General features: G+C 59.9%; 1 protein-coding gene across 3 annotated transcripts; it reads right to left on the bottom strand.

The window, feature by feature from the left end:
* Positions 1 to 364: 364 nt before the first annotated feature.
* FGF8 (fibroblast growth factor 8) lies at positions 365 to 9747 on the bottom strand. Of its 3 annotated transcripts, none has more exons than XM_040563299.1 (6): positions 9594 to 9747; positions 8696 to 8866; positions 8533 to 8569; positions 6313 to 6460; positions 2421 to 2527; positions 366 to 1601 (listed from the first exon to the last, which is right to left on the bottom strand). In XM_040563299.1, exons 2-6 carry the CDS (start codon positions 8725 to 8727, stop codon positions 1314 to 1316), a joined length of 612 nt encoding a protein of 203 aa, XP_040419233.1. In that variant the 5' UTR covers positions 8728 to 8866; positions 9594 to 9747; the 3' UTR covers positions 366 to 1313. The 3 variants fall into 3 exon arrangements, with proteins under 3 accessions (XP_040419234.1, XP_040419233.1, XP_040419232.1); XM_040563298.1 differs by having other exon boundaries at positions 6313 to 6493; positions 9594 to 9746; XM_040563300.1 differs by lacking the exons at positions 8533 to 8569; positions 8696 to 8866 and having other exon boundaries at positions 365 to 1601; positions 9594 to 9627.
* Between the last annotated feature and the right edge of the window lie 7751 nt (positions 9748 to 17498).

Below are 17498 nucleotides of genomic sequence, written 5' to 3'. Positions count from 1 at the left end.
TATTTCCATCATTTCATATTAAATTTGTACACAACCAAAAACAAAAAATCCTCAAAGAAACAGAAAACAAACAATCAAAAAAAAAGGATTGGATGAAAAGTCACCCCTGGTTCTGGCTCCTATCCAGTGTCTTTGTTTGCCCTCCCCGTTAGGAATAATTGCTTTAACCCTTTGGAGAGAGGCATGGTCCCAGGGCAGCATGTGCAGAGCAGGGCTGGCTGGGGATGCTCACTCAAGGGATTTAATGTTTCCCTTGTTTTTTTCTAAATAAGAGAGCTAGGATTCTGTCAACACAGAAATTTTTACAGAAAACCTCTCATTTCCCAGGGGAAAAAAAAAAAAAAAAAAAAAAAAAAAAAAAAAAAAAAAAAAGAGTGGCAGTGTTTCTCAGAGAGCACACCTGGAAGAGACAGTTGGAAATGGAAGCATCAGCCACAAACCGAGTGTTACAACAAAACCAACCTGAAATGGCTCCACAGCAATTTGTAAACTTTTTTAATTAGACGAAAACATCCGTCTTATTAAAAAAATAAACAGAAAAAAGTTTCACATTTTCCTCATGGGAAAAAAAAAAGATACCACCAGCCTGCTCCACAGCAGCCATCGCCTGCTGCCTCACCGTAGTAGTTCAGGAAAAAAAGGAAAATTATAAAAAATCCAGAGATGCTCTGGGGGGCAAGAGTTACCAGTCGGTCCGGGACTTTCTGTGAGGTGTCCATCACCCCCAGCTGCTCCCAAGGACAAAACCAAGCGGTGCTGGGAAGGAGCTGGAATGGACCCGTGGGTCCTCGCCTCCGACACATCCCCTCCCCATCCCCTCCCCATCGTTTTCCGACTTCTCCATCCTCTCCGTCAAGCATCCACTCAGTTCATTTAGGTAGCACGTTGCTCCCACATTTGGATTTCCTGTTTTTTTTTTTTTTTTTTTTGCTTGTTTGCTTTAAATGGTGATTTTTTTCCTCTCCTTTCCCCCTAGAGCTACAAAAAAAAATTACAGAACAAAACACGACCCCAAACAGACTAGACCACTGCTAAGTGAAGGGCTCTTCCCCCCCTTCACCAGTCTCTGAATGTTCCATCTCTTTTCAAGTTGGAGTACAAAAATAGAGCCTCTTTTTTTTTTGCCCTTTTTTTTTTTTTTTGTAAAAACAAAACCACCCCCCCAAATTATCAACAACTACCTCAGGTAATTATTTTTTTTTTAATCCTCCCCCCATCCCCTGTTGTGTTTGGTTTTTTAATAACCGCACAGGAAAAGTCTCTACGGGTTAAGTCCACCAAGCTCTTAAGCAGAGTCCTCAGGGCTTGGCAAGTCAAGGGCCAGCCTTGGAGCTGGAGTTTCTAGTCCTTTTGCTCCTGCGGTTGAAGGGGTAGTTGAGGAACTCGAAGCGCCGGTGGGGCTCGGTGGTCTGGTGGCCCTTGGGGAGCCGCTTCATGAAGTGTACCTCGCGCTGGTGCTGCCGGGTCTTGGAGCCCTTGCGCGGGCGGCCCTTGCGGGTGAAGGCCATGTACCAGCCCTCGTACTTGGCGTTCTGCAGCGCCGTGTAGTTGTTCTCCAGGACGATCTCCGTGAAGACGCAGTCCTTGCCTTTGCCGTTGCTCTGCGCGGGACAGAAGGGGACAGGGGGGGTTCAGCAAACGGGGTTCCTCGCCACCCCGGCTCGGGTTTTGGTGCTTGTGGGGGGCTCAGAGCTCATTGCCCACCTCTCCTACAGGTCAGAGCTGGCCCAAAGCTATCCCCAGCGCGATGCCAGCACCAGGCTGCGAGCCCCTGTGCGTGGCTTGTCCAATGCTTCAACCCCTTGTGCACACCAGGGGATATTTGCCCGCTGACATCCTGCCTCCATCCCTGCCACCAGCTGGCTTCCCCTGCCAGCAACTGGGAGCAAACTCTCCATTTCTGTGGCAGTGCAGCCACCCATCCCACCCCATCCCACCCAGAACAGTAGGGACAATGAGGGAGGACAGCATGTGGTCCGTGGGGACAATGCCCACGGATGCTGGTGGCAGCTGGAGGCCAAGCTCCTCCACGTTACACACAGCACCAGGACCAGGGAGAGGACCCACATCCCACGGCCCCAAGGGAGGGAAAACCGTCCCAGAGAATCGCTGCCCCACGGGGATTTTTCCCCCCACCCAGACCCCTCCGCCCCAGGGAGGGAGCGCGGCAGCTCGGAGGGACCGTGACTAAGCAGCCTGCCCCGCGGAGCATCTCAACATTCCCGACCCTTGTACCATGTAATCGGGGAGAATAGCCCAGCAACCCGCCTATTTGTTCGGGGAGATACAAGGAATGCACCCCACACGGCACCTGCCCGCCCCTTCTCACCCGCCTGGGCTGCGGGGTGCCTCATCCCCCGTCCCCTAAAACCAAGCCCCAGGATACCCCCATCCCTGGGGGTTGGGTGCCAGCCCCCTACCTTGCCGATCAGCTTCCCCTTCTTGTTCATGCAGATGTAGAAACCCGTGGCCGCCCCCTTGATGCGCACGCGGCTCCCGAAGGTGTCGGTCTCCACGATGAGCTTGGCTGGGGAGGAAAGAAATGGGGGGGGGTCACAGGGATGGAGAGCCCAGCCATGCCAGCCTCCTGCCCTGCTACAGTGTCCCTGCGTGACCTTGGTCACGTCACTTTGTCGCCCAGAGCCGTGCAGGAGCAGCTCTGCCTCGCCCAGCTCCGCGTGGCTCCGCAGCTCGGGTACCCCAGCGGTGTCCCAGCTGGGATCAGGGCACACGGTGACAGGCAGGGGACAAGCCAGCTGCCCTGCACGGCACGCTGCCAGCTGTCCCCAGCCCATGGGGACACCGCTCTGCGCCTTTCTGCCGGGCCAGGGCTGCAGGAGGAGCAGTGACTTTGCAGCTGGCGGGGGGGGGGGGGCGTGAAGGGTACGGCCATCCTTTTAATGCCTTTCACCTTTGCGCGAGTCGAGAGGGCGTATCGATTTGGTCTCAGTTTTTTTAATGGAGGCATCGATTGACTTCCGAAGGAGCTATGCAAATCGCCGGGTCGATGGGCCGCCTATAAATAGACCTGTCACCTTCCCTCCTGCCTCCGCCCTGGGAACACGAGCCTCGGAGCCCACCCGTCCCCGGGGAAGGGGGAGGATGGGGACGGGGCATCCTTCCCCCAGCCCTGGTGCCACAGCCCCCCAGCCAGCTCTGCTCACAGAGAGACCAGGGGCAAGCCCCGAGTACGACAGCAGCTACCTGCTCACACCTCAGCAGGGCTGTACTGCGCCAAGCACCAAAGATTTCCCCATGAAAAGCCAGCTGGGACTGTCCCATCTCACCACCAAAGATCTCACCGACATCAGGTCCTGCCGAGCATCAGCACCTGCTCCCGCACACCCAATTCAGCAAGGTAACCCGAGCACAGTCTGCAGGGCCCCTAAGCACATGGCACCTCACAGGGCCATGGCTAAGTGCCTCATTTCTGCTCTCCAACCTCTGCCCAGGGGCTGTTCAGCTCCACAGGGCCACGGTCCAGCCCGCTTTCATCCCCACCCCATGGTGCTCGGCTCTCCCAGCAGTGCCCAGCCCCAGAGGGCAGCAGGTGGTTTTGTAGGGGGATGCTTTTGAATGGCAAATGCAGGCTGCGGGCACGCAAATGCCAAACCGAGCCTAAACCATGCTCCAGGACCAGACACAAACTGCTGCCCCTCTCTCTGCGATGCCCTGATCCTGCCTCCCTCGCATCACGGGTGCTGCTGGGGTCAATGGCACTGAGAGTGGGGACTTCACCCGCGTCATCCTACAGAAAATCCCATCCCCAAACTGCCCTGCACTCTGTTCCACACCCCCAGCCAGGCACCGGTTGTGCTCAGAGCAGAGAAATTTGGGAAGAGACAGCCTCAGCCCACACCAGCACAGCTCAGCACCCGGAGGGACCGTCCCCAAACCGGCCAGCGGAGCCACAGCTCCGTAAACGAACCGCTGAGACAGGGACCCCGATTTATCCATGTTGGGGAAAAGGGGGGGAAGAATTGATCCGGGAGGCAGTAAAAGGTTTGAGAAGCATTGATTTTTCTCTGCTCTCTCTCTCCAAGAGATAGAAAGAGCGGGGAGGGAGGGACGGAGGAGGAGGAGGAGGGAGGGAGCGGGGAGGCCTCGGCCCCAGCAGGCACAAAACACGCTCGGGCGATGGATGCGCGCTGCTTCCCTCCCGGCCTCGTCTCAAAAGGCGGCCGTGATTTACGGCCACCGCCTGGGATCGCCGCCCCGCCACAGCCTGGAGGACTAGAACAACCTGCCACCGGCACCCGCACGGCCCCAAGCATGGAGAAAAACCCTACAGACCCGGGGGGAAGGCAGCGGCAAGGCTCGCAGCGCCGCGGTCGCAGCCCCAGAGGGACAGCCCGGCCGCCTCCGCTCGGAATGAAAAGAAGTCAATCAAATATCGACAATTAAGACATATAACGGGGAACCGCCGGACTGGATGTGAAGCCGGCTGTAAAAACGTCAGCGTGGGGAAAGGGGTCAGCCGCAAAAATAAATCAACCCCTTCTACACGCCCACCCCAAAAAATTAGAGAAAAAAAATAAGAAGAATGAAGGGGCTTGGGGAGGGGGGCTCCTTTCTTCAGAGGTGGGTTTCTGAATAGCATTTTTGGGGAGACCTTCCCCCCCCCTCCTTCTGGAGGGGAGCAGAGCTTAACATTTTCAACTCTATTCTTTCGCTTAAGTGACAGATTTATCCCAGTAAAATTATGTTTCATGCTAAAACTTTGAAGGGAAAGTGGCTACGTAAATGCTGAAAAAATGCAGCGAGACACACTTGATCCCCCAACTGGACTGCGAAGAGGAGAAAGTATTCAGGAAATGTTAAAAAAGGTGAAAGTAAGAAGCGTTTTAATAGTTCTTCCAGACATGGGGGCCTCCCTAGAGATTCATATAGAACAATCCTGAACCTCTATTTTAACATTTACAGACTTGCAACTCCTTTAAAATGTTACATCTGAAAAACTGCTTGTTCTCTTTCTGTTTTAGATCAGTCTTCATTTTCCTCCTTCGCTCTTCAAATGCTTAACCTTTTTTTATTACGTTTTAATAGAGTTTTTCGAGCCACCGCTAGTCCCCTCCTCCTGGCCTTATTTAAACCTGGTCGTTATTTCAGTATGCACAAGCTGCCTCTCAAAGCCCAGGCATTACAGATCTGAAACAAGACGACGGTTTTGTTTTTTTTTTTTTTTTTTTTCCTCATCCTTCTGTTTGGGAAATTAGCTAATGCCCTTTCAATCCAGGGCTGCTCTAGGGTGGGAATAATTCGTTTGGAAGACGAACGCTGTACGGGGGAGCCCGAGCTTTGCTCGAACTGTGAAAAGTTCAGCGTGAAATTTGCAGCCAGAGCAAAAGGGAAAAAAAAATAGAGAAGGGGAAGGAAGAAAAGTACTTCTACTAATCTCCCCAAGCAAGAAAGGGAAATTGCTGCTAATACCAAAGAACAACAGTTGTGATTCCTGCCTACAGTGCACGCAAACGCAGGCACCTCCTGCCTGCAGAGGGTCCAGGATCAGGTCCACGGCCCCTGGGCTGCCCACATAGAGCACAGCCGGGGCCACGGCAGCACGGGGACACCACTACTGACCTGTGCAGTGTTTGGCTGTCCCCATGTGTCACTGGCACATGCAGCCAAAGCATTTCGCCTTCGGGACCAGTCCCTCTTCCCCAGGGTGCCAGAGCTTTTGGGTATGGGGTACCAGGGCTGGCACGGTGGCAGAGGGGACAGGCACAGCTCAGGCTCTGGAAATCGCAGAGCCCCCCGCTTTGCCTTCTCCTCACCAGCAGCCAACTGCCTCGCTGACCCTGCGCTCGGGATTTGCTTTGGAAGGGGAGGCATGGGGGGGTCACGTCAGGAAAACTCCACTTGGGGCAGCTCTAATTCAGGGCAGCTTTCTGGAGCAGCAGTTCACCTTTTTCTTTTTTTCCTCCCCCCTCCCTCTTTTCTCCTTTTAACTTTTCTTTCTATTTCTTTTCCAAACGGAAGTCTCGGAGACTCCCAGCCCCGTGCTGAAACATCTTTTGCAGCTCAGCAAGCGGCACCCCGAGCTCTCCGAGTCAGGTGTGCGGCGCAACCGAGCAGGCAGAAGCAAGCGGAGCCCATCCTGCAAGCTCCGCTCCCCTCCCTCGGCACGGGGAACGTGCCCTCACCTCGAGTCCTCCAGCCGCTGAGCACTGGCCCCTGTGTTTTCCCTCCACGAGCCCCCGCAAGCCGAATGATTTTAATGATTTCTGGCTAACGAACAGGTCGGAAATCATCAATTGCCACGCTGCGCGGCGGACACCTCCCCGGCTGCCCGCCCCCACCGCGCGTCCTTACCGTGCACGTCCCCATCCTCTGCCATCGCATTGATTTTCTTGTTGTCCAAGATCTGCACATGCTTCCCGCTGGTCCTGCTGTACAGCTGGTAGGTACGGACGAGCCGCCGGCTCAGCTGATCTGTCACCAGGCTCTGCTCCCTCACATGCTGTGTAAAATTAGGTGGGGACTGAACAGTTACCTTTAGGAAATTAAAAAATATACGACACACCATTATAATCTCTACTCCTCAGAGGGGCGAACGGGCTGAGCAAAGATCGCTCGTGGCTGCCCGCCGGGCTTCGTGGAGGCAGGATGGCAGCGGTGCCTCCTGCGCCAGCAAAGGAGAAGCAGCGGGACACGGTGGCCCTACAGAGCCAGGACCCCTCCAGCCATGCCCTAAGAGGTGCAGGTGACTCGGGAACATGATGGGGCTTGGCAACCCCAAAGGCCTCCCCGGGACGCAGGGGGTCCCAGCTGGCACCGGGGTCCCTGAGATGAGCATCGAGGCTGGGCGCTGGAGGGGTCCCGGGGGAAATGTGCAGGATGGGCACTGGATCACGCCCCCGAGGGACCGAGAGATCCCCACACCTTCATCACCTCCACAGGAGCACCCGGCACACGTACCCCAGCCGCTGCCCCAGCTCTTTCAACAACTGCCTTTCTTCCGGGTGCCAGGCTCTTTATTTGCTCCCAAGCGCCTCATTCACTGAGCAATTTAAACACAAAACCCGCGCATAAGGCAGAGAGCTACAAGGTGCAAGGAAACCGTGCCCCAGCCTGAGCATTTGGTGGCAGGAGACCCCCGGGACCCTGACACGCTGCCCGTGCTGGCGCATCGCTGTCCCCAGCCCCGCACACCGAGCCTGACCCCTCCAGAGCCACCAGCCCTGCTGCTGCTGCTGCTCCCGGGCTTTAAATGATTTTCAGGAGCAGCCAAACCCACTCCCCCCCTCAGCTCCTGGCTCCGAGCTTGCACAGGAGTCCTTTTCCCCCCTCGTCTCAAATCCCTCTTTTAAGTCTGGAAAGTTTCGCTGCTCCGTGACATTTATAAAGATGTATTCTGAGCAAATGTTGGGAGATGGCTCCTTTCAACATCAGAAGGCAGGGACTACCCCCCGCCACCCCCACGTCAAATGGGAAGATTTCCTCCTGTCTTCAACAACAGAAAAACCCAATAAAAGCAGAAGCCGTCGCTCTCCCCGAGCTGCCTTTATATAGATATCTCCCCTTGACAATGTCAGCTCTCTCCCTCTGCTGCTGTGCGTGCATGTGTGTTTCCTATAGACGGCGTTTGGATAATGCAGCGGGATTCTCTCCCGGCTCTGATGAGGGTACCATGTGGAGGAGAGGTCATTAGCCATGCCGCTATTTGGTCTCCATCTCATACTCCAAAATATTACAGCTATGTTTTTACACAACTGCACGCTCCCAGCGCCTGGTTCCCTCTGCGTTTGGGCTGGAAACTCGATTTTTCTGCCCCCCCCCCTCCCCGAGCTCCCAGCAAAATAAAAAGAGGAGCTTAAAGAGCGTTTCCAAAAAGCTTCTGCACCTGTGATGTGTGGGGAAGGGGGGGCTTCGCCCCGGTTTGGGGACGCACCGCTCCCAGCGATGCACCCACTGCTACGCGGGTGTTGCACAAGCTCTGCCCGGGCTGTTTAATCTGCTCGTGACACTTCTGTCTCTGGCGATACAAACCAGCGATGCTACAGTCTGACAATTTTAAGCTGGATCAAAACCTACGCTTTTTAGTAAGGAAACAGCTTTCCCCCCCCCCCCCTTCTTTTTAATTCCGCTTTACTTTTTTTTAGGTGAAGCGGCGTAGAAAAACAACCCCAGACAAGAGGAAAGGGGGATCCACGGTGCGATGTAGAGGAAGGGAAGGGGAAAACCCGGCACCCAAAGCTACTTAAAAAATAACAGCGCGTGATCCCTTGAGCCCCGGGGTGCTCCCTGCCCGGCAGCTTGCCTCTCCTGCCCCTCATTTCGCAGCCTGGGGGGCTCCCCCCTCGGGCAGCCGCCCGGCCTCGGCTTTTTACAGCCGGGCGACTTTTGTCTCCGGGGTTTTAAAGTGTTCCTCCTCCAGCCCTCCCTCTCCCTCCTTCCTTCCTTCCCTCCCTCCTCCCTCCCTCCCGAGCCCGGGGCGCTGCGCGGCGGCCTCGGGGCACCCCCGGACCCCCGGGATGGAGGGGGGGACACAAACACACACGAAACAAAGCCGGCGGCGAAGCGGGCGCTTACCTGGGCTTGCAGGCAGAGGACGAACAAGTGCATTAACCTGGAGGGAGGGGGGGGGGGGGGGGGGGACGGACAGAAAGCAGGAGAGAGGTGTGAGCCGGGGGGCTGCGGGTCCCGGGGGGGGGGGGGGGGAACAGGAGGGAGGCTGGATGCTGCCGGTACTCACACGTAGCTGAAGAGCGAGGAGCAGGGGTCCATCGCGGAGCCGGTGCGGGGCCGGGAGCCCGGGACCCGGCGGCGGGGAGCGCCCGTTTTGGGGCGGGGGGACCCGGGGGGGGGCCAAGGGGGGCGCGGCGCTGCCTCGGCTCCTCGCCTCCTCTCGCCCTGCCGGCGCGTCCTCCTCGCCCCGAGGAAAGGAGGGCACAAGCGGCTACAGAGGGGAAAAGCCCACCCGTCCGCCCTCCCAGCCCCCGGGGGCTCACGGCCGACGGCCCCCCCCTCCTTCCCCGACCCCACCGAGGGGAGCCCCCCCCCCGCCCCCCGTCCCGTCCCGTCCCGCTGCCGCCCCGGGAGGCGGCCCCGAGGTCCCGGGGGGGGCGGGCACGGAGCTCCCGGGGGGCGGCCCTCGGGGGGGGCGGCAGCCGCAGGGGGACCCCCCCCCCGGCGGTACCTGCCGAGGCGGGGGGGGCTCCGGGCTGCTCGGAGCCGGCGCTACGGGAGCAGCCGCCTGCGGGCTGCTGTCCCCGCGCCGTGCCTCAGTTTCCCCATCTGTAAAATGGGGGCTTGAGGGCTGGTGGGGGGGTGGGGGGGGGAAGATGGAAGCCCGGAGGGTTTTCCCCGCTGGGGACACCACCGCTCAGCAGCGCCTTGTGGATTGGGGCCGAGCGGGCGAGCCCTCTCGCTGGACGTGCCAGACATTAAAAGGATTACCGGGGCGGAGGGAGGGAGGGAAGGAGGGGAGGGAGGGGACGGACGGGACCTGGGGGGGGGGGTCGGATGGAGGTGGGGAGGGATTGAGGAGGGGGGGGGCAGGAGTTTCGAGAGGCTGAGCAAATAACGCAGCCGGGGGTAGCGGAGCAGCGGGACCCCCCTCCCCCCCCCGAGCATCCCCCCGGGGCTCTTACCTGCTGCGGGCACCGGACAACCCTAGGGCCGGCGGAGGTGGGGGGGCGGCCACGGGGGGCCGGGGCTCAGCCCCACAGCCCGGGCAGGGCCTCCGAGGGTTGCATTGTGCCGCCGAGCCCCGGCGGCAGCTCCCGGCCCCGCCACCTGTAGCGCACCGGGGCGGGGGCTGCAGCGGGCGGGCGGCCCCCGGGGCCGGGTACCTGGCCGGGGGTCGTCGGGGAGCGGCGCCGCCTCGCTCGGTGCTGAGTGACAGCCGCTAATTTGCCGGCCGGGCCCCGCTGCCTGTCCCCGAGCTCCCCGCTCCTTCCTTTATCTTATCAGAGCCCATAATTACAATTGCTATTTTGTTTCCTCGAATCAGCAATCAGCGCTATCTGCCGCCGCTGGGAAGGCAGCTCCCGGCAGCCGGCCTCTGAGTGACAGCGCGCGCACACACACGCACACGCACACACACACACACACGCGCTTGTGCACGGCCCTCCCGCACACGTGTGCACGCTCCCCGCACCCACTCGTGTCCATGCACACACACAGCGCACCCCCAGCCCTCCACGCACCCCTCGACGCACACGCAGCCTTCCCCCCCGCGCTCGGCGTGGACCCACACGGCCCTTTGCACGCCCCTCTTTGCACGCTCGTCCCCCAGACGCCCCGCACACGTAGGCACTCTCCCGCCACACTCACACAACGCTTTTCTCTCTCTCGTGCACGCCGACATCCAGCTTGTGGGTTTCCCCTTGCTTGGGCACCCCAACCCCACGTGCACCCACACCACAACCCACCACACACTCGGTGTTTCACCCCAAAATGCCGCCTACAGCCATCTTAGTGGATGTCCCAGGGGGGCCAGGTGCCTGGGGCTCATCCACTCTTGCCCAGCACCCCACGGCCAGGCAGAGGGCACTGAGGGCAGGCAGCCCCCATCGCCAGGCTGGCCCCACAGAGATGACGGAGGAAAAAAATCCCTACATCAGGATCATCAGACCTAGCAGGGTGCAGGGTTATAGGGCGGGTAGCCGCCTCATTCTACCCCAGATTTCCCATAGAATCAGCCTCTTGCACATTTAATTCCCTGTTTCTTGGTGCAAAAGATAAAAAAAGTCTTGGGCAGAGCCTGCGTTTACCTGGCAGACTTCAGGAGCACCACCAGAACAGGCGGGATTGGTACGGAAAATGCTCGGTGAAGCAGAAGAGGGCTTCCACAGGCTCAGCTCACCAGTCCAGCAGACATTCGGGAAAAAAGCCATCAAACTGATGTGCTGGGGTGCGGTGAGGCAGCTCCCGTGCCCATAAATCTGTCTGTCTAGGGAGCACCAGGCAAAACCGGAGCAGAGAGCATGAGATATTCCTGATGCTCTAAGGTAAAAAATAAAAAATAAATTTTAAAAAAAAAATCCTTACTTTTTTATGCATAAAAATGAAAGGGGTTCAGACACAGCATCTCTTTCCCAGATGCTGCTCGTGGTCACCAGCGGCCACCCCTGTTTTAGCCCCAGTGGGTGCGGGGCCAGGCCACGTGCCAGCCTGCACAACACGATGTGCACGACAGTGCCGTGCCCAGAACAGCCCCGGCTGCCTCGAACCGGGAGATTTACAGTGTCCCGAAGGGGGTCAGGGGCGGCCGGGAGCTGACAGCTCCGTGTGTGCCCCCTGCCCTCGGCAAACAGCCTCAAGTGCCAGCTGTGGCCGTAAAATCGGGCCGGCGCGGGATCACCGGGGGGCAGCCGCACTTGTGCTGACACGGGATGACAGACGATGCTCCTGCTCCTGCCAGCAGACCGGGAGCAGGGCTGAGGCCTCCACGGCCCCATCCTTCCCACCTTTGGGCAGGTGAGGGGCACAGCAGGATGGTGAAGGCAGCTGGGGTGGGCAGCACCGAGGGTGCTGGGCTCACGGCCACCAGAGATGGCAGGTGCCCAGGTGGAAGGATTTGCCTCCTGCCCTCAGTGCATCCCAGCCCACCCTAGGGTCACTCGTGAAGAAGGAGCCCCCTCACACCTCTTCTTTGTCTTTTTAAGTTTTAAAAAAGTGTATTTGGAAAGGTTTCTTTCTGTGCAAGGGAACAGAAAGGAATCAGCCTGTTGATCAGCTCCCTTGCAGGCTGAGTTGAGCCCCCTGGTCCCTTCCATCCCTGCCCGAGCAGGGACACGGACCACAGCACTAATCCTGACCAGCAGAGGAGCAGCACCTGCAGGGGAGCATCCCAACACGGAGCCAGCCCGAGGGCGAGGAGAGCTCCTCCCTGCAGGCACGGTGGGCTTGGAGAGAGTGCAGAGCAGCTCTCTGAAAGGGGACAGAGGGACAGCACCAGCAGGGTGAGGGCAGGATGAGGCTGATGTCTGATTTCATGCTGACGAGGACACCAGAACCCTGTACCTGAGCATCTCCCTCCCCTCCGACACCACTTGATGGAGAGCCAAAATTCATGGAAACCAGGAGTTTGCAATACTTTACAGCCGAGTCTGGAGGATGCTTGGCCATAAACCACCCCAAAGCACACGGAGTCTTCCCATAAAAGCCAGAGGGATGCCAGCCCCGGCACTCTTACCCTGCCCAGCCCGAGCCCCCTGCCCGCTGATCCCACGCGGCATTAATGGGGCGTTGCGGAGGCAGCAGCAGCTCCTGCATGGCTGAGCAGTGCGGAGCAGCCCCGGGGCGATCCCACCGCTCACCATTAACCCGGCCTCCCCCCAAAGGGAAGGAACTGGGCCGAAGCCCCCCAGGATGTGTTACATGGGAATGACCTTGTCTGCGCTACCCACAGCGCCGGGGCCGCCCCGGGGCAAACCAGGAGCGGGGAGGGGAGATAGAGCCCGCTCACAATTCCTTCTCCTCTCTATTCAATTACTAGGAAAAGGGCTGAGGAATGGTTTGTAAGTGGTGGGAACGCCGGGCCAGGGGAATAGCCCCGTGCTCAGCCCCCTGGAGCTGCACCCAGCCCTGTGTAGGACCGGCCAGGGTGCCGTGGCGCCGTTAGGTCCCTCTGTCAGCCTGCTTGCATGGCTTTTTTTCAAGAAATGGGTTCTTGCCTCTGCCCTTTGGAGATGATTTCGCCACCTCCTGCCCAGCAGCTTTCTGGAAACGTGCTTGTGGAAGCACTGGTGACAATATTGGCTCTGTCATCCTCCTGTAGATGACTCCTATATGCCATCCTCCTATAGATGGGTAAAGAGCTGAGAGTATCCAGGAGCCCTGTGGAGGGCAGTGATGGGGAGACAGACCCCCAGACCACACACACCTGCAAGGAAAGAGACCTTTCATGGCCATCCAGCCCAGGAAAGGTGCACGTCAGTCCCACAGCTGGGCTTGAGCTAGACCAGCCAGCAGCAAAGAACGAAGGCTCCCAGCAAGGGCAGTTCATGTGGGATCAACTCAGGGAGAAGACGGCATCCCCAGCCCTGAGTAATTTAAGCCCCAAATCAGGCATTTTTGGGCAGATCTGCTCTGTGTGTGGCAGGGGTTGGTAAATGAGCAGCCTGACCTGGAATGGCCATGGCACATCTGCATGGGAAAGGGGTGACACGCGTGGAGACATGGATGAGGATGTGCACACACATGGTGTTTGCTCACTTCCACCCCATTCCTCCCCGCCTTGCACAGACCAAAGAGCCTCTCCAGAACCCTGTCCCAAGGCATCCCCGGCTGGCACAACTCGCCCAGCACCATCCCCATGGTCTGCAGCACCAGGCAGGGCTGGGACGGGGCTCAAAGCCAGGCTGGGTGCTGGAGGGGCTCCCCTGGCCACCCAGGAGCTGAGCCAGAACCCCAAAATGCCAGCCCTTTGCTGCCCAGCTCCCAGCCAGCAGCACCAGGGGATTTGGCTTGGGGTTGGGTCCTCCTGGGAAGAGGAAGCCTGCACCCAGCCCCGGTGCCTACGGGTGCTTAGGGCCTAAGCCTAAAGCTAACAGCGGTGGCAGGGGGGCTGTCGGCCGGCTGTAACTCTACCTCCGTTTGTTTGCTTACAGCATCCACCCAAAATGCCCGTGTGTGTCTCCAGGCCCCTGTGTCAGTGGCAGCTGAACTGCTGACCCCAGGAGTTTGCAAAACACCAGGGTTATGGCCCCTTTGACATCCCAGCCCGGTGGAGACACCGCTCGTCCTGACCCTGTCCTGGGGATCCAGCCCCGGGCACCCCCGCATGGGGGAAGGGGGGGATGTGGTGGGGCCCGTGAGAGCGAACCCCAAAGGAGCAGCGAGGTGGGCATGCTCCCACCGCACCTGCTGTGCCCTGGGCCAGCCCCAAGGACCTGCCCCAAACCCCCTTATCCAAGCCCATCCCTCCAGAGAGCCCCCACAGCACCAGTGCAGAGCCACCAAGGGCACCACGGAGGCCAAATCCTGCCCGTTCAGGGGCTGCCACCAGCGGGGCTGGGATCAGGGGACCGCACAGGAGGGTCCCACCAGCACACCTTATATCCCCCCGGGGCACAGCCCCGCTGCTCCAGGCGCCCCCTGTCCCCACGGCTGCCACCAGCCCTGGCAGGGAAGCGCGGTGACAGCCCTGCCAGCGTCAGGGACGTCCCAGCCCGCAGCGATTGGACTTGTGCCACGGAGGGGTCGAAGGGCAGGGCACCTGTGACCCCAGGGTATCTGGGCCGTGGCTGTCGGGAGCAAAGCTGCTGTCGCTGCCTGGACGCGCAGCTGGCTTCAGTGGGATGCAGGAGGGGACGGCGTGGTGGGGCAGTGCCCGAGCTGTCACGGGGAAGAGCCCTGGACATTTCTGTAACGTGGCAGCAGCTATGGACCACGACTCTCTAACTCTGCCCAACCGGGTTCACCCTTAACTTTAGGTGTTACGGGTTTGGCCCCGTCTCATGGCACGAGCCCTGCTCCAGCATCCCCCAGGCGCTGCCCCGTGCGCCCCCAGCACCTCCTGCTGCAGCCCATAAAGCCACGGGTGTCCCGGCTCTAACTCTGCAAACACACAGCTCCCCTCGTGAGGCTGGGGACACGTCCCCCCGCAAGCAGAGACGCTGACCAGCTCTCACACCCTGCGAGCACCCAGACAAACCCCGTGGGAACCTGCTGCACACGCGGCAGCTGGAGGAGCCCTGTCCCCTCCTGGGGGCACGAAGACCCTCCAGCCCACAACCAAGCACCAAAACGACCCCTGCCCTGAATTTTGGCCTCTCCAGCAGACAGGGCTGCTCCCACACAGCGCACCCGGGGCATTTGGCTCGCCGTAAGGTGGTGGCGATGGGTTGCAGCCTCTCCCGGTTGCGGAGGGAAGCGGCGCTGCCCCTGCTCGCCCTCGGGAAGCGGGAGCAGAAGCGGAGCGCTCATGGAGCAGGGGACCAGCCCCACCTACAGCACGGCCACAGCTGCGCCTCCCGGCCAGCCGGGGGCTGCCTGCAAATGTGAGAACATCTGGGGGAGCGAGGAGAGCTGGGGCACCGCAAGGAAAACCTCTCCCAGGCCGTGATCAGCAGAGCAGCTCCCCATCCCTCTCCTCCATCCCTGAAAGTCAACTCAAACTTGACCCCTGAAACGAGGGAGTCCCATGGGCTGGCTCAACACAGCCACCCCAAACCCCTCTCCGAGCACAGCAGGCTGCTCCAGGAGGGCCAGAGTGTGGGTGCACGGCCCTGGTGCTCGCACACCCGGTGTGTCACAGCACTGCCTGCCGGCACGGCGTGGCCGTGTCACTGCTGCGTGGTTTGGACAGTGCCGGGGTGCCCGGTGCTGCCAGAGCAGGGAGGGATCCATCCCCTGAGATGTCAGCATGCAGAGCCCTGAAATGCAGCAAAAAAGAAGGATGCTCAGAGCCCAGAGAGACCCTACAGCCATCTGCTTTTGGGGCATCATTTAGTTCCCAGGGCATCATTTGGCTCCCAGGGCACCAGCATCTCTACCACCCCGTGGAGAAACTCGGGACCCCACACCCTTACCCACACCCCATATATATACACATACACCCTTATTTTCCACCCACCCCATGCAAAACAACGCAGCCCTCACACCAGGAGCCCCGTGTGCACCCCAAGCCTCCTGTTCCCCCTGATACCCCCCCAGCCTGACCGTGCCCGAGCTCACCTGCTCTCAGGCAGCCCTGTTTGTTTGCCCAAGGTATTTGCAGCCGGGGGCACCTGCTTTGATACCATCAGCTCGGCGAAGGAAGCTGCTCACCTAGCGTGACCCCTGTAATCCCATCCTTCCCCATTAAGCGCCGTGTGCGAGCGCGTCCCCCCTCCCAGCACTCACCTCCGAGCACATCGAGGCTGGGACATGGCTGGGGAGAGGGGGGCAAATGTCCCAAAAGCACTGAGAGCACCCCTGGCAGTGGTGCAGGAGCTGGGAGAGCAGCTCACCTCTCTGCAAAGTTCCTTGGATGCAACCCTGGCTGTACCCGTACCCTTATGGGCCCCGATTCCAAGCCCTGAATCCATCCTCCCCATCCCTGTGACCGGCTTGGCCAGACAGCCCCAGCTCCAAAGCTTTGTCCCATGTCACCCCCTGCCCCTGCTACATCCCAGCACCCTGCCCAGCATCACCAGCCTGGGGAGCTCGCTGCCACGGGGTGGTGGGGATGTTGGGACGCAGACTGGGGGTTTGTAACCGGGCAGGTCTGCAGACCCCATGCAGGCTTCTATAAGGTCCTGTGCGTGCCAGCCCTGGCAGGGGCTGGGCACCATCCTGACCCTACACGGGCACAGCCAGAGCTCCGTTCCCCTCCCAAACTCCCCTCCTGCGCTATGAACACAGGGCACCGACACGCTGCCTGTGCCTGCACCCCACAAACACACACACAGCCCTCGGGGAGAAAAAAACCTACATCCCTTCAGCCAGCAAGGCTGCCAAATCCCCCCGCTCCCCACAGACCTCCCCAGGGCAACTTAATTTCTTGGCAGCGCTTTTAGGTACGGACCTCCAGCCCCAGGCACCCCATTGCCTGGCAAAAACTGTTGCTGGGACAGCTCCAGGGGAGCAGGGTGGTTCCGCAGGGACATGTCACCTCCCTGAGCATCCCAGGGGCTGCCCGGCCCCTCTGCAAGGGACAGAGGCACCGCGCTGCCCGCCTGCCACCTAGCGGTCCCCAAGAGGGACCCGGCAGCCCCCGCCGCCTCCTCGGCCCCATACAGGCACCCAGACCCCCACCCTGTGCCCCCCTGGCAGGGATCAGCGTCACCCCAGTGTCCCCTTGTCCCAGAGGGCTGGGGTGAGCGCGGTTTCCCTCTGGTCTGGTCAAGGGGTGTTTGGGGCCAGGAGGAAACAGGGGTGAGGGATGGGGAGGGAGCTGCACGGGTCCTGGAGGAGAGGAACGGCCCCACTCATAACCCAGGATGGAGCAGGAGCAAAGGATCCGCCCTGGAAGATTTCCTACCAGCCCAAGAAACTCGCTGTCCAAATGGAGCTGTACCAAAAAGGCCAGCAGCACGGCTGGAAAGGGCACGGTGTTTCTCAGGGCCAGCAGCAAACAAGAACTTGGACAGGCATTGACCCAGGGACAGGGATGCGAGGAAACCAGTAGAGAAACCCTTAGGACAAGACCAGCTGGGCTGCCAGCCCCCAGGGGTGTGAGGTGCCCGCTAGCCAAAGCACAGGGAGCTCCAAATCCCCCTAACCATGACGGGGCTCCCTAGCAAAGCTCAGCCCCGTGCTGTGCGGGCACTGGAGTTTCATCCCTCCCCGGGATGCTGCTGGGGTGAGGAGAGCAGGACCTGGGGTGAGGATTCCCACCACCTCATGAGGACAGCACTCAGGTGGAGCACATATGGAACTGGGGCCCTGACCAGCTCAGCCCCTGCCCCTTGGTACCCCGGCTGCAGAGCTCATGGGGCAGAGTGGAGATCCCGAGCCCTTCGTGGGTGCTCTGCATCCGCAACAGCTCCCCGGGAAGCAGGGGGACACAGAGGAGCATCTCCCACCGCCCTGAGCATGGGAGGAACCTGCCAAGCCACCAGACC

This window comes from Cygnus olor, chromosome 7 (assembly GCF_009769625.2).
Source record: "Cygnus olor isolate bCygOlo1 chromosome 7, bCygOlo1.pri.v2, whole genome shotgun sequence".
NCBI classification, from domain to species: Eukaryota; Metazoa; Chordata; class Aves; order Anseriformes; family Anatidae; genus Cygnus; species Cygnus olor.
Note: the sequence above shows the minus strand (reverse complement) of the source record. Positions and strands in the feature narration are given on the sequence as shown.

Bases quoted from the DNA above. Each gene is read 5' to 3' on its own strand.
- FGF8 (XM_040563298.1), bottom strand. From the start codon at position 8,727: ATGGACCCCTGCTCCTCGCTCTTCAGCTACGT. The intron at 8,570-8,695 runs GTGAGTACCGGC...CCCTCCCTCCAG, and splicing joins TCCTCGCTCTTCAGCTACGT to GTTAATGCACTTGTTCGTCC. The intron at 6,494-8,532 runs GTAAGCGCCCGC...AATTTCCTAAAG, and splicing joins TCCTCTGCCTGCAAGCCCAG to GTAACTGTTCAGTCCCCACC.